General features: G+C 51.2%; 1 protein-coding gene across 10 annotated transcripts in view; it reads right to left on the reverse strand.

Moving 5' to 3' along the window:
• Positions 1-15298, reverse strand: part of LOC103759660 (histone-lysine N-methyltransferase EHMT1) — a 110627-nt gene that overhangs the window by 54847 nt on the left and 40482 nt on the right. For 4 of the 10 annotated variants that reach the window (XM_029960502.1, XM_029960494.1, XM_029960501.1 and 1 more), the window contains exons 1-2: positions 11846-11926; positions 2254-2341 (exon numbers count right to left, since the gene is read on the reverse strand). In XM_029960502.1, the coding sequence (XP_029816362.1) occupies positions 2254-2341; positions 11846-11908 (151 nt within the window). In that variant the 5' untranslated portion in view covers positions 11909-11926. Of the gene's footprint in view, positions 1-2253; positions 2342-5232; positions 5252-6041; positions 6137-8094; positions 8290-11845; positions 11927-15298 lie in introns of those variants that run through there. The other 6 variants (XM_029960499.1, XM_029960498.1, XM_029960496.1 and 3 more) reach the window with 4 other exon arrangements.

Raw genomic sequence — 15298 nt, forward strand, 5'->3', positions numbered from 1 at the left:
CCCCAAATCTCAGTCAAGGCTTCAAGTCACCTGAATTTCCTGGCTCATCTTGGACACAGGGGAAGCACAAGTTTGTAGGTAGAGGTGTAACTGGTAAAAGGCCATTCAGGGAGGCAGCAATGGAGCTACCACAGTTCCAATGGGGAGCTGGCCCTGCCCTCAGCATCAGCACCCTTCTGAGCCCAGGGAGAGTGAAAAGAGAGAAAAACATAGCAATTCACACTAAGCCTTTAGCCCAAACAGCACCCTTAGTCAGCCTTTGGATCTGCAAGTTCAAGTCTCTGGAAGTTTTAGATCCCAGGTTCAATATTAACAAGTTACCTGCCAAGGGGATTTTCCCAAAGGGAACACAACCCACAGCAGGTTCAGCTGTGTGCTGAAGGTCTTGGCTCCCATCAAACACACCATCAGTTTGCTGCAGCAACTCAGCCTAAACCACTCCATGGCACTGATGAAGGTATTAAACAGCACTGGTCACATCCTCCTTGCTAAAGGAAAATTACCTTTAAGTTTGTTAAAACAAATTTAAAGAGAGAAAGTTGAGACTTCAGGGTGCTTTTCCAGTCGACACACCCCAGTTCCATACACTGCTGCCTGTCCTTGAGCCAGGAAATTGGGCTCAAAGAAACAATTTCATGGCATCTCACGAGTGTGTTGGAATGATTTCATGTTCACGCCACAGTCAGAAATGCAAACTCTTTGCCAACACTAACCACTGTTATTAAGAGGCTTTGGGGACGTTAATTAGTGTTGTGTTGATGATGATCCTCCGACGATCCCAGCTGGGGAAGGAAGGGCAGTGAGGGACAGTGGGCACAGCACAGCGACCACACACCCCATTGTCTGTGTGCTCGGGAAGGGGAGGATACAGCTGAACATTCCAGAAGAATGGACACTATGCAGATCACATTTTAGGACTCTCCTTCTTACAGAACCAGACAATGAGCTGGAGTGGTTGGAATTTGAGCACCTTGTGAAGCCTGGAGACTGTTCCTGCACAGGGAGGGTTCTCAGCTCCCTCTCTAAGTCACAACCAGTCAAGACATCCAAGGCACAGAAATGTCTCTTCCCACCCTCTTTCTGGATTTTTTACCTCCACCTTGACACTTACCTTAAGATCAACCAAGAGCTGAACAAACAAGATTTATAGTCCTGAGCCAAGCAAGGCAAGGGATCAAATTGAGAGGCTCCCTCAGAGCAACACGACCTCCCACTGACACCTCAGATTTCAGCCCTGCTCTGCCCAGACCTGAGGTCCCTACACCACCAGCTCTGGCAGCAGGACTCACGTGCTCCCAATTAATATCCAAGCACCTGACACAGCATTCAGTATTTTGCCTGTTCTGAGCTTTACTCTCTAACTGGAGCAGCTTGACAAAACATTATGCTGGACAGAGGAGAAAGAAAAAGCAACGCTGTACTCACACACAACTGAATTAGGTCCAAAATTTTGTTTCTAGATAAGAGTAGGGATTTTGATGGGGCCAGTTCAGTGCTTTCCTAATGCTCTGTTATGGAAAGGAGAACAAAAACACATCAAATCCCTGTAGAGCTAGGAGAAGTAACTAGTCAAGGAATAATAAAGACAGGAGGGAGTTGGAGGAAAGATAAAGAGTGGTGGGGTTTTTTTCCCCTAATCCTACTGACACATTTATTAAGCCCTTAGATTTGCGTGCATGTAACACAGATTTTGTAACTTTTATGTTACTTTTATGTAACTTTCCCGCAGGAAACACTTTGTCAAGTGAACACGTGCTGCATCCTGCACAGCAAAAGCAGCAGAGCCCACACAGGAGCCTGAAGTGTCTGAGGTTTGGGGTGTCCAACCCCACCAGCCATCCTGCAGAACATCAGGGCCTGCTCTGCAGCAAGAGAGGAACCCCCAGGAAAACAGAAAGTGAACTTTCCTAGAGGGAGGAAAAGGCCATCGTGGGGAGGGATCAGAGTTCAGCTAAAACCAGTCGGGCAGAGGAAGCTCCAAGTGACTCCTTTGGCCTCACAGCCACACCAGAGCAGAAGTGAAAATGAGATCCCATTCTGGAGGGGAGTGGTGGGGGATGGACTGAAAAGCAAATCTGCCTCTTCTGGGGAAGAGCCCTGCTGAGAACAGTCCCAGGAGGAGGGAGCCACTGTTTGTGGGAGCACAGCTGAGGCGCTGGGGGGACAGAGCACACCTCCAAGCCCCCGGTTTTGTTCCCATCACGCGCTGACCTCACAAGCAAGGTCTGGCCCTCACCCAAGGCAGGTGCTCACCTTCCTCTTTGTTGTTGGTGATGTCTTTCAGCAGCTCAGTCTTCATGCAGGCGTCTTTCCTTGGCTCTCCCTTACTCAGCAATGCTCGCTAAGGAGGGGGAGACAAAACAGAAACATCAGGGTTTAGCTCCATGGTCATCCACACACATTGCATTGCACTGAAAAGAAGAGACAATCATGGACACATCCTGTTTACATCACGGGCAAACCTCCCTCTGCAAAATAAGGCCGCCAGGAAGCTGCCACCAAGGCACAGGTCACAGATAAAACACGGCAGGGCTGGCCCCAGCTGACAGCCCGAGGAGCAGAGACACTGAGCTCTGCCCGGGGCTCAGACCTCCCAGCTCTGGGCTTGGATGAGCCAGACAGATTCTGTGAGTGCAACGTGCCCGGGAATCCAGCTGAGTCAGTGCGCAGGAAAGGCATCTCCAGGAGGTGACTTGTACTCCCCCAAAACTTCTTAGGCTTTGGGTGGGGGAGGCAGATCTATCAGCCTTCTCTTTACACCTCATTTATCAACATTTCCAGCCCATGAGCTTTTGGTTGTTTTTTTTGTAGTTCATTCAAATGTACACACAAAATGCAAACCATCAGCCAGCTCCAGCTAACTCCTCATTCACAACACCCATGTTTATTAAAGTTAATCAGCTCTATTTTTATTTCCATAGAAAGTAATTTTTCTTTTTTCCTCCCCCTTTTTTTTTTATTTTTACGTAAAAAAGGGAACACCTGCTCATCTCCTCTGCCTTTCACACGCCCGGAGTCACGTTGTTAGATCAGGTTTGCAGCCTTAATACCTTCGTTTTTTATGTCGAAGTGGCGAGACTGAAAAAAAAAAGCCACCAGAACAAAACAGCAGGAAAAAAGGCACTTGCAAAAAAAAAAAATAAATAAAATGAAATAGAAGGGGTCTTTGCCTCAGCCCTGTGTTTAAGGAGACAAGCTGGTCTGGAGGCAAAGATGGTGCCTGCCCTGCAGAGCTGCCGCGTGACGAGGTCGGGTGAAGGGTTCAGCACACGCTGCCGGCGCCGCGGCACAAGAATAAACCCAGGTCAAGCCAACTGTTGTAGGGCCGGCACAGAGAGCAGATGGTGCCTCAGCCATGCAAATCACAAGGTTTAAAGCACACTGAGTGATAAAGGAAGAAAAACAACCTGCCCATCTCCCACAAAGCGAGCGAGAGAGATAAGGTGCACGCGATGTACCAGCTCCCAAACCCGGTATACCAGCTTCCAAAAGCTGGTGTACCAGCTCCCAAACCATTCCCAGCACCAGCTCTCCTGTCACCATGTGGGATTCTGTCCAGAGAGGACAGAGGAGATGGGCTTTGGTGCTGCTTTGCTGTCACCAGCCACCCTGACAGGTTTGTTTCCATGTGAACTAACAGCAATGTCAGCAGCCCCCCAGCCCCACAAGGGGCTCATCCAGCCCCACATCCCTGCAGGATGCTCCCAAATGCCTCCATCTGCAAAGCAACACACACTAAGGGAAAGGAGGGAGCACCAGGCTGGGCACGAATTCCTGGGAAAGCCTCCATCACCTCCATCAGGCCTGGAGCTGAGGGCACTTCCAGGATTGCTCCCATAACACGGAGGATGGAGGCTGTGGGGGGCTGCCTGTCCCCAGCCTGCCCTGAGCACAAGCAAACAGCAAACCTGGCCATATCTCAATGCTCTCAGCACCAGGGAACGTGTGCTCCCAGCACAGCACCTTCAGATTTTCAGCCACAGCCCAAAAAACAAGCTGTGAGCATCTGGAACCTCAGCAGAGCCCACCAACAGCCTGTAGCAGAACCTACCTCCAGCAGACACTGGCCAACAGCTGCCATCGAGAAATGATCATAAAACACAGTCCAAAGCCTGAACATAGAGCACCTTCTTTATTTATTTGTTTGCTAAGCCAATAATACACATCCTCGCTGCAAACATGAGCTTGTAAACCCTACCTCTCCTCTAGCCAGACCTCTTGTAAACTGGGAATAACTTCATTTTGCTCATGGATCACCCTGCAGCAAGACTAGTGCAAAGAGAGCTCAGAGTGCCCAAGGGCACCCCGGGCAGGGGCACCCAGGCCCTCACCACAGGCACCAACAGCAAATAAAGAGCCTCAGTCTGTCTAACAGGAAGCAGTTTGTTTTCCCAACCTTTGTTGCAATAAGGAAAGGTCTTGATATTCCTGCTGTTACACTGACTCATACGAGAAGCCCCAGGACTTCCAGTGGGTCATTCTGAGCCATCTGATTCTAAGTTTTTCTTTATTTTCTAAGCACTATCCTCAGCCCACAAATCACCCACACTCTCCCTTCCACAGAGGCGTTGCTGCTGCTCGCCCACGACGCCTGAAGAAAAGCCACTGCAGGAAACCCTGGAGTCAATCAGACCTCCATCACCCTCCCTCCTCGCTGCAGTCACCAGGAATTCAGGGCTGCCCAGGTCCTGCCCAGCTCTCAAAGCAGAACTCCCATCCCCAAGAGAGAAACCACCATTTTTTTGCTATGAGAGTACAAAAGCTGGGTGCCAAGGCAAGGCTGACTGAGGTGGCACCTCACGGGCCCTCCTGTCTCACAGACACATCCCTCGCCACCAACGGCAGCGTCACAACTTCCCAACAAAAACTCAGCGTCGAGGCAGAAAACAAAGTAATAATTAAAAAATAAATAAATAAATAAAGAGTCAACTGTGAATTTTGAAGCATTTTGATCAAAGGGAAGCTACAGGAAACCCCTGCAAAGCCCTCGAAGCCTCTTCCCCCCAGGCCAGAGCTCTCCCCTCCATCAGCACCCAACCCCGAGGAGCACCCACGGGGCACCCACCCATTCATTCTCAGCGGCCCCACGGCTCCACCCAGCCAACTTAGCACCAACTCCACCGCAAAGTGTCAATACCTCCATTTTTTTGGGGGGTGTGGGTGTGGGTGTGTGTGTTGGTTTTTTTGCCCTCCCCTCCCTTAAATCCAGAGCAAACTTCCCTTTCTGCTCACCCTCCCCATGCCCCATCCGTCCGCTCCCGATTGGCAGGGAAATCCTATACCCACCCTCCCCGCCGAGAAATGTCTGCTCTTGCAGCAGTCCCAACAAAGCCAACTGCCAAGCACACGCTGCTTCACAATAAAAGTCTCACTCGCTCCATTTATTTTTTTCCTCCTTTCCCCCTTTCCCGCAGCCGGCTGCCTCCATTCCCTCGCCGACCCCAGTGATTATTAACCATCCGTGGCTGGAGAACCTCCACAAAGGGTACACACCACCAGCCATGAAGCATAATTGCCCCCCCCTCTCCCCTCAACCCTTTTAATTTTAGGTTTCAAGGGGCAGCAAAAATTAGTGCATCTGAAGAAAGACTGATTGGGTCTTTGAAAGGGCTTTAAAAGCCATGAGGAGCCAAGCAGAGGAGCTACTGCTGGTTTAGTTTTTCGCTCTCTGCCTCTGTTTACAAGAAAACAGGCTTCCTCTCCTCCATGAGGTCTTGGGAGGGGATGGAAGACAGGTCTGACCGGCCAAGGGAAGGCTCTGCAGCATTTCCAAACAGATGACGACTAGAAGCTACAGTGGTGCCTTTAAAACACAAAAAAAAAAAACAAAAGAGCCCACCAAAAAAAATAAAAAAAGGAAAAAATAAAAAAGGAAAAGAAAGAAGAGCAAAAGAACAAAGCTGGGAAACACAGAAAGAGCTTTCTCAGCCTCCTCCTTGGCATTTTCATCAGCCATCCGGGTGCCCTTCACAAAGGTCCAAACAGGTTTTATAGGCAAAGACAACACATGCACAGCAAAACTCCAACATATTGCAGCTTACCCAGCCCAGGGGACCAGAGTTACATCATGAGCCCGAGCTGTGTCCTCTCCCAGCAGCCCGGGCAGGAGCTCAGGCTGAGGTGCCAAGATGTCTACCTTCACCAGGGTCTTTTTTTTTTTTTTATGTCTTAAAAGTCAACGGTCTGGGAACCCGAGGCTTCGCAGAGCGTTACGTGAGCGGAGCTGAGCAGCTACAGCAGGTCGAGCTGGAAGAGGGCTGGGAGCAGGACACCCCTCAAACTGCCCCTTCCCATCCAGGGCAGTGGGGTGCACCAACAGCTCTGCCCCCAGACCCAGTGGGATGGACAGCACTGATCCTGCCCATCCTCCAGCAGGGAGGTGACACCAACCCCTCCAAGGTGACACCACCGGGCCCTGCTCCCCACACACAGTCAGGACACGGCCCCAGGGAAAGCTCCCACCAGCCCAGACTGCAGCACAGCAGAAGCAAAGCTCTCAACAAATGATGCAACCCCAGCAGCAGATTCTTATTCACTCATTTTTTCCCTCCTTCTCCTGGAAAACAAAAAAATAAAAATAACGCAACCCGAACCAGCCTGCTCACAATAACCTTTGCCTTAAAGAGAAGACAAACATTTTGTAGTTAATTATACAGGAAATAATGATGAAGAGAAGGCTTGTAGAAAGAGAGTGTTTCCTTTGTAGGCACAGGGAGGCTGCTCATTTTGGGTCTGGGCGCTGCTCAGGTCCTGCTGTGCATGGGCAAGGCCTGGGATGAGGGCTCGTGGGGACGCTGACCACGGGCCTGTCATTAGAACCAACAGCAGCATTTGATCTGGAGAAGGAAGGAAGCACAACCACCAGCACACCCGGCCTACAAAGCAGTCACCAGCCTCAAAGCTCCTTTTTTTTTTTCCAGGTAAAGGCCACACTTCCTTATAAGCCCCATGCAATCATGTGAACATGGAATTTTATCTGCAGCTCACGACAAGCACTGCCCTCAGCCTGAAGTTTGTCCCCAAATCAAATTCTTTGCAGTTCTTTTGTCTCCTGGATTCCTCTCACCCGGACTCTTTCCCATAGAAAAGAAACATTTCCTTCTCAACCCCCATGTCCTCTCTCCCACTGCAGCCACACGCAAGTCAACTCCCAAAAAGGGGGACTCGTAGAAAGAGGCACAAGTCCCTGCATGCAACAGCTGGGAACACGGAGACACGTGCATGAAACACAACAGGACTTAAAGTGATTTCTCTTAAGACAAGGCATTCCACGAGGGCGTGCAGGCTTCAGGCAAGGGGGGTCTGCAGAGCCCGTGCCCTCCTGGAAAGGGGAGATCAATTTACACTTCCTCACGGCTTCCAGGCCGGGAAGCGCCGTTCCCATCCAGCTGCATCCCAGTAGAGTTAAAGCCAGTGCAACTTGTATGTGCAGGCAAGTGTAAATCCAGAGCAGACAAAGGCATCCCCTCCTTCCACGGGCTGAGGGGAGCAAGGAGTCCAGCTGCTCCTGCCTTCTCCTGGCACCCGGGAGGGGAAGGAAGAAAACCCTAAAATGGAGACCAAGATTCATCACTATCTCCAGCAAAAGCAAACCAGCCACTTCAGAAACAGCCAGTCCCCAGGAAGGCCGAGCCAGGACAAAACCATAGCACCAAGAGGAGCCTGGAGCAAGCAGATTCCAGCAGATTCCAGTGATGGGGAGCTGGAAAGCAGCTCACCCCCATGGAAGGGGCTCAGCTACCTCTTCAGCCTCCACGCTCCTCTTCCTCCCACCCTCAAATCACCACAGCCAGCGGCGCAGCTCCTTCTCCCCCTGCCCATCCCGATGGCGCCCCAAGGAAGGGCACATGGGGCAGCAGAGGAGGGAAAGCCCCCCATGGGCTTCCCATGGGACCACGAGGACCTGGCTCAGCTGCCCACACCACCTCCACCTGGGTCACCTCCAGCCATGGAGCGGCCCCGGAGCCTGCGAGCCGGGAAAGCGGGCAGGGAGAAGGGGGGGAAAAAAAGAGACAAAATAATAATAAAAATAATCATCATCATAAAACTTGCACCCTCGGGCCTGTCCCTCTAATAACTACAGCAAAACCTCACCAAGGCCTTACTCTCCTGGAGGGCGAGAAAGCGACACAGCGCTGCCCAGCACCCGAAGTCCTGGAGGTGGGAGATCCTCACACCCTCTCCTCCATGGCCTACGGGCTTCGTCCCCGGCGTGGGGCCTGGTTTTTCTGCTCTGTCATTAAGAGTGGAGCCTGGTCTTTTCCTTCAATCCCAAGAATTGCACGGAATTAGATCATCTTTCTGGCTCGCCTCCCCCTACAGGCAGCTCCCGAGCATGCTCAGCGCGGCCGCGCTGCCATTTCATAACCGCATTGTTTACGGACACACGGACCTGCCATCTTTTGACAGGGACACAGGGCCCCTGTCCCTCCCCAGCGCCCCCAGGCCCCGCCACAAACACCCCCCTGGGGGAAGGCACGCTGCGAAAGCATGGAGAGCAGCAGCCTGGAGGGGTTATGGTGGTGGTTTTGCTGTTTTCTGGTTGGCTTTTGTTTCTTTTTTTCCTTCCCCCCCCCTTGATTTAGGTCAAAATCCACCTGCTTTGGAGCCCCCCGTGGGGGGCTGAGGGGCTGTGGGGAGGAGAGGTCTCGCAGAGCTCGATGCAAAAAGCCAGCCATGATTTTTTAGCTTCTTCGAGTCACAACTGTGCTTCGATGTCACCTAAAAATATAATACCCAGCCCAGTCTGCCATCCTCTGCCGAGCCTTCCTCTGTGAGAAAAAGGGTTGGAAATACGGTATTTCCCTTAAATAAACAAGTTGGCTTAGTCCCAGCACATAGAGTTTTCTCCTTTAAATGCAAACCAGAGTATTTTTGCAGGCACACAGGAAAATGAGGAGAGGAGGAGGGGAAATGTTCCTCATTTAACACCAAGAACTCCATGAAAAGCCTTGCAAGGTTGCTCGGAGCCCCGCTCTGTTCCAGCCCTTTTCCCGTCTGTGTTGATCATACTTTACAGGTGAAAGCAGCTCTGACTTATGACAGAGAGAAAATGCCAGAAGAGCTGGAGGTTTCCTCATCCTTGGAACAAGGACAAGTTGTGAAAAGCTTCCTTTGCAAGAGGCACTGTGCTGCTCCAGCACAGTATGGCAGCGTTGCAGGGAGGACACTTGCACGTCAGATCTTCTTAACCCCCACTGCCTCGACCCTTGTCCGTGTCCTTCCCCCTCCTGATGGGGACTGAAGGAAAAGGATAAATAAATTACCTGGTCTGGGGGAAGCAAGCTGTTGAGTTGGGAGTCCAGAATATTTTTAAAAAGCTTGCTCTACATTTTTTCCCCTCTATTTTTAATTTGCTTTCAGGACATTTTCCAATTAGCTTGTACAGTTTGAGAGCTTCGCTCCTGCTGCTTTCCTGACTACTGTAAATCCTGGCAGGCAGTGCTGCCCACTGCCCATCCTCCTCCTCTGCCTCCCTCTAGCACCAAGATCATCCTACAGCAAAGCCAGACAGGCATCCCCCAACCCAAGAGACCAAAGAGCTCCCACAGACACAGGGAGGGATGGATCCCTCCAGAAACAAGGCAACGTGAGGGTCTGCAAAGAGAAGTTGGTGTCAAAACTCTAAATTCAGAGGAGTATAAAAATAACTGGCTGAAAACGCTGGTTAAGGATTACAAATTCAGGATTCATTTCCAAGCCTCTGACATTCCATGTCACTGCAGGAACATATGGTCCTCCAAGGCTCCCAAGCAGGGAGCACACGCCATCAGTGCCCCGAGCCTTCCGAGTGACCCAAACTCACGGTCACCCTCCCGCTGCGGCCATTCCTCGACCGCTCCCGGCCCCAGGAGCGGGAAGGTGAGAAGGAAAAACTTCAGGGAAAGGCAGCAAAAAGGAAAACAAAAGAGGAGCAGCAAGAGTCAAAGCCAGCCCTCCCCCAGACCAGCTGGCCAGGAAAGCGAAGCTCCTTAAAACTCCTTGTTTACCTGAATAAAGCAACTCCCTGACAGCGCAGGAGATGAACGCTCTTTCCTTAGGAGATGGCACCGCATGGGAGAGGTCAGGGAGCCTGGCAGAAGGAGCCTTGGGATGACCACTGCCACCCAAGCCCCCAGGTCATGGAGCTGCCCCTGCTCCCCTGCCCAGGGCTGGTTTCACAGGGGCTGAGCAGCAGCAATATGCCCCATGTGAGCCACAGAGCCCAGCTCTGCCCCAACACGCTCCTGGACGAGGGGAAGAGCTCATGGAAAACACTGCAAAGTGCATTAAACACATGGATCAGCCCGAACCCAAGACCTGAAGGCCCCACGTCGGGCTCTTAACCCTCGCCGAGGAGCAGCGCCAAGCCCAGACCTCGGCTGCTCTCCTCCCTCCAAAGTAGGTCAGGCTTTTCTGCAGCTCTGCAGAGGCTTTCAAAGGGCCCTGGCCGGCAGGGACGGAGTGCTGGGTGCTGTCAGCTGCTGTCACACCGGTGTCACCGTGTCACCACCTCACAGGAGCACACCTTGCACACCTCAGCGCATTTTTGGTTGTCTCCTCAGCCTTCATCGAGCCCAAAGCCCATTTTCTCTCTCAGGCAGCAGGTCAAGGCCTCTGTTAAAAAGAAATCTCATTTCTCTCCTCGTGGCTTCTGAGGCCCTCTCCTTTCGCTCACATCTTCTAGATGATGAACAATGAGTGCATTTATAGTCCAGTGGAGACACGACAGATATTTAGATTAGGTGTCACAGATTGTCCCATAAGCTCCCTGATCTTTTAAATGCCATCTTCACATCTTGCTCCTCGATTGAAAATTCAATATTGTGTCTTCAGGGCAGCTTCAGGGGTCTCCCTGGAGCACAGCAAGCTCAGGACAGTGTTTTGTAGGGGTGCCCAGGCTCCCCACGGCTCTGGGACCTTCGGTGTCCATCCCAAATCCCAGCGAGGCCTGTGGCAGCCAACTGAGCTGTCTGCACATAACACAAACCACAGTAAAAAATAAAAATAAAAATAAAATCCCATGGCAGGGCCAGGGCCCTGAATTTTAGGCAACTTTTAAAATATGTTGCAGACTTGGGCCTCCTGCCATGAAATCAACCACTGATGTTTCATTTTAACCAGCTGGTCCCTTGGATTTCATTGCTACAATGTAAAAAAAAAAAAAAAAAAAAGAAAAGAAGAGAGGGGAGGAAGTCACCCCAAAATCAAAAGGCTTGTTTCTTCCTGGTGAAATACTGTTGCCTCTTGCCTCCAGCTGAGAAAATGAGCCCCAAGCAGAAGCTGTCAAAGGAGACCTAGTGAGGAGGTGCCATGTGGCCACAGGCCCTCTCCTCCCCTCTGGAAGTTCTGTCTTCAGTCAGCTCAGACACCCCAGGCTTTGCTTACAAGAGCTACAAGAGCAGGGAGGGCTCCTGGGAGAATTTTCCAGAAACTTCACCCTTAAAAAACTTCTAAAAGCGCAAACCAACCCTAAAAATACACGAAAACCCCCAACCCCGAACGGGCCTCCCCACCCTAGAACACAAATCAAAGACCACCCCCGGACGCGAGGAAACAAAGCCCGAGGTTTCCCGGAGCGATGTCGGATGCTGAAAGACCCAGGAGTCCATGGCACAGCACCTGGAATATCCATCCCAGCGGGAAGGAGCCCGGCCGGTCCCCGCGCGCCCGCCTGCCCTCCCGCGCACAGGGCGGCGAAAGAGAGGAGCATCGAAGCAAATAAATAAATAACTAAGCCCAGCCATGATCCCCCAAACTCTGTTCCTCCTCTCCAAGGCCTCTCCTTCCCCAGCAGGAGACAAGCCTGTCTGCCAGGGCCGGCGGGGCCGCGCCGGGCGCGGGAGGCTGTCGGACCCTGCGGTACCTGCGGGCAGCTGTTGTCTTCTTCTGGTGAAGACTCCAAGAGTTGCATATTCCAGATCCTCATGAGCAGTGATTCAGTTTCTGCTCATGTGATAAAGCTCCCTCTACAGAGTGAGCATGCCCAGAAGAGCCCATTTCACTGCTCCCTCCAAGCTGCAGCCATTTCACACAGAACCTGCCGGCTCCAGGGCGTCCATTGGAGCGCGATTATCCCGGGCATCCCGGGGACGCACCGGCAACGCAGATCATCTGTCAACTTTCTGACAGGGCGCCAGGCCTCAAAACTGATCACTTGCCTGAAAAAAAGAGAAAGCTCTTTAAACCATAGGGCGAGGTGTGCCTGTCTCGTGGCCTTCAAGAGTAGCACTTGTGCGTGGGAAAAGGAGAGGAAGGAGGGATGGAGAGGGATTCTCCGTGGCTTGGGGACGCTCCCGTGCTGATTTTGCTGTGCTTAACAAAGCCCTCAACCTCAGAGCACTGGGATGAAGGCACATGGGTTAAACTGATGCAGTGAGCAGTGTCCAACTGCAAGTGCATTCAAGATCAGAACTGCTGAGCCAAAGGGGAGCTAATTTTCACTTTGGGGATTAATGAGACAACTTGACCTGGTACAACTGACCTTAAAAGGGTATCATAAACAGAGCTGTTGAAAAGTGCTGTGGGAGAACGAGGGGACACCCTCATGGATCCATCCTCATCCTCACCCTAAAGAAGGGATAGTGCACTACGAGGTGCAGGAGCTCTGAGCTCAGCCTATGCCAAACCCTACGATACAGCTGGCCCAGTCAGCAAGATAAAAGAAGAAATTCTAGCTTCAAAATAAAAGTAGTTTGTCTCTGTTCCACTTAACAATTAAGCATAAACTCTTGGCAATCTTCATATCTGCTCAAGCTCCCAGCAAAACTGCCAGAGGAGCTCACAGGAACATCTGCGAGCAGAGATCGGCTGGAAGGGATTCAAGCAAGGCTGGCATTTATCAGAGGCAGGAGCAGGAGGCTGCTGGAGCTGGAGAACCTCCCCCCGAGGAGGGGGAGGGCGGCCACAACTCCAGAGAAGAGGCCAGGAGGAAGAGGAAACTCAGAAATGGCCTGTGGCACCACCCGTGTGCTCTTGGCCAAAGGGAAAACAGTTTTCCCCAAGAGAAGAGCACAGAGGATCGTCCTCTTTAAGAGCCAGAGTTCTCTGTAAGAGTAGAAATCCAAATGAAGACGAGCAGAGTGTGATGTGTCACAGTGAGCTGGGGAGGGCAGGGAGCAGCCTGCACTGTAGAGAGGGAGAAGGCCATCCAAATCCACAGGGAGGTTTTGAGGAGCCCAAGGAGGATGTTTGCCCTGCCCCAGCACCCAAGGCAGGCAGGCGAGTCCAGGCCCTCAGCCATGGCCTGCTCTGCCATCCCCTCCTCCCTGCAGAGCACAGAGTACCAAGTCCTGCCAGGCTGGAAACATCCACAAGCCAGGTTTTCTCCAGCCCAAGCAGCTATTTCACCACCCTGGCCAGGCACATTTGCAAAGCTGCAATAATTAAGGCAGCAAAGAGCTGCTACAGATCTGCCTCAGCTACAGGGATGTTGTTTTTCTCTCCACACTCTGGAGAAGCTTCACTGCTAAACAGTTAAAACACACAAGGCTAAATCAAGATGACTGAGTTTCATAGGGAAGGAGTATCTGAGGTGACAGTACAATGCAAGGATTGCTCTCTCACCCACTGGGTTTTTGTTTGATGTGAATCTTAAGTTTTAATATACACAAAATGAGATTCTCCTGGCCTTTCTCTCAGTCGCTGAGAGGTGGAGAGGTAACTCATTTAAGATAAATTCAAAAATCCCCAAACAAAAGCAGCAACCTTAACACAACTACGCAGACAGGAGTTGTGTTATCCACCGCATCAAAAGATTACTGGAGTTCAAACCAAAGATGGCTTTAAAGCAGTCGACGTGCTGCCCTTCCTTGCAGCACGAAATTACCAAGCTTTCATTAAAACCCCAGAAATAGAAACAAAGATATTAACAAAGGCAGTGTCAACGATCCACCACAGCCAACATTCCCTTCCAGAGATAAAATAATGATGGAGAACGGCCGCAGCCTCCCGGCACAGGCAGAAGGGTGACAGTCCCCACTGCATCTCCACACCAGACACGTTTTCACTGCTGAGGTTAAAGACACACCGAGAGCAGATGCTACCAAAGATGTTTTGCACATCCCATGGCCGTCCTCAAAAGCACTAAACACTATTTAGAAACAAGTACAAGGCAAAGCAGGGTATTGCAGATGCTTCAATGACCAACTGGAGCAAAGCGATCGAACGGCGTCGTAGCAGCAGCTCTGCTCAGTGCCCAGCCACGGGGGATGGCCGGGTGTTCATCAGTAAGACCTTAAATTTACATCATCCCAAAGGAGAAAGAAGCTTCCAGAGCACAGGCACTCCTGTGGCTGAGCTGTCAAAGCAGTGCCTCCTGCCCAGGACTCCAGGGCCCCCATCTACCCTCCTTGGCAGGGGCCGGGTGGTCACAGACCCATCTCCAGACTGGTTTTGCTAATGACTTAGGATGAGAACAAGCCCATGCCCCACGAAGCTGTGCCCTTTATTTAACCACAGTGCTCTCCAGCAGTTTTCCCACCACACTGGTAGGAGCCAGCCCGACACCCCCTTTCCAAACATTCCTACCAGCGACTACAGATCACAAGGTATTTTCACTCCAGTATTTTCACTCCGTGGCTCTCAGGCCTCCATGCTCTGATTGAAGGCTCAAACCTCCCTTTCAGAAATCCCACATTTTCAGGAAGAAAAGCAGCAGCACAACAATCTCCCTTCACAAAGGACACCGGGTTCCTCAGGGTTTTTGCTTAATGACACCATTACGTCCGGCATTTTCACAGCTCCCTTGCAGAGGAAGCACAAGTGGGAGGCAAGGGGAAGATTTTTGTTTCTACAGGAAGAACAATATTTAGTTCTGCAAAATATAGAGGGTTTTCCTTATTTCCATCAGGTTCCTCTTCTTCCAGACCCTCCAGTTGATCAAGTCTGATGCTCCCCTTCAAGACTCTTCGGAAGCGATCCCAAAAGCACAACAAGCTGAAGGGACTCTGGATATAAGATGAGCATTTCTGTTGCAATCTTGACTTGTTTCTGTACCATTATAAACCACTTCCCAGCTCTACCACAAGCTGTTCAAATGCTCCCTTCCCTCCTCAGCCATTATATGCATTTCTTAACCAGAATGTCCCAGGACACACTGGGTGTCTTCAGCATCCTCCAAGAGAGTCCCAGTGTCCACCTCCAGGCTCAGATAACAGCCTTGAAAGAGCAGGCAGTCATTAATGCACAATTCTGGAATCACAGCTTTCCCTACCTTTCAAAACCTGCTTTTTCCCCCCAAAGTTCTAAAGCCCTTTCTCCCCCCTTTTCCTCAGCACAGTTGAAAACTGTTTTCACTTAATAGGAAATGTGAAATGTT

The sequence above is a fragment of the Manacus vitellinus genome, unplaced genomic scaffold (assembly GCF_001715985.3).
Source record: "Manacus vitellinus isolate BGI_N305 unplaced genomic scaffold, ASM171598v3 scaffold_27_pilon, whole genome shotgun sequence".
NCBI lineage: Eukaryota > Metazoa > Chordata > Aves > Passeriformes > Pipridae > Manacus > Manacus vitellinus.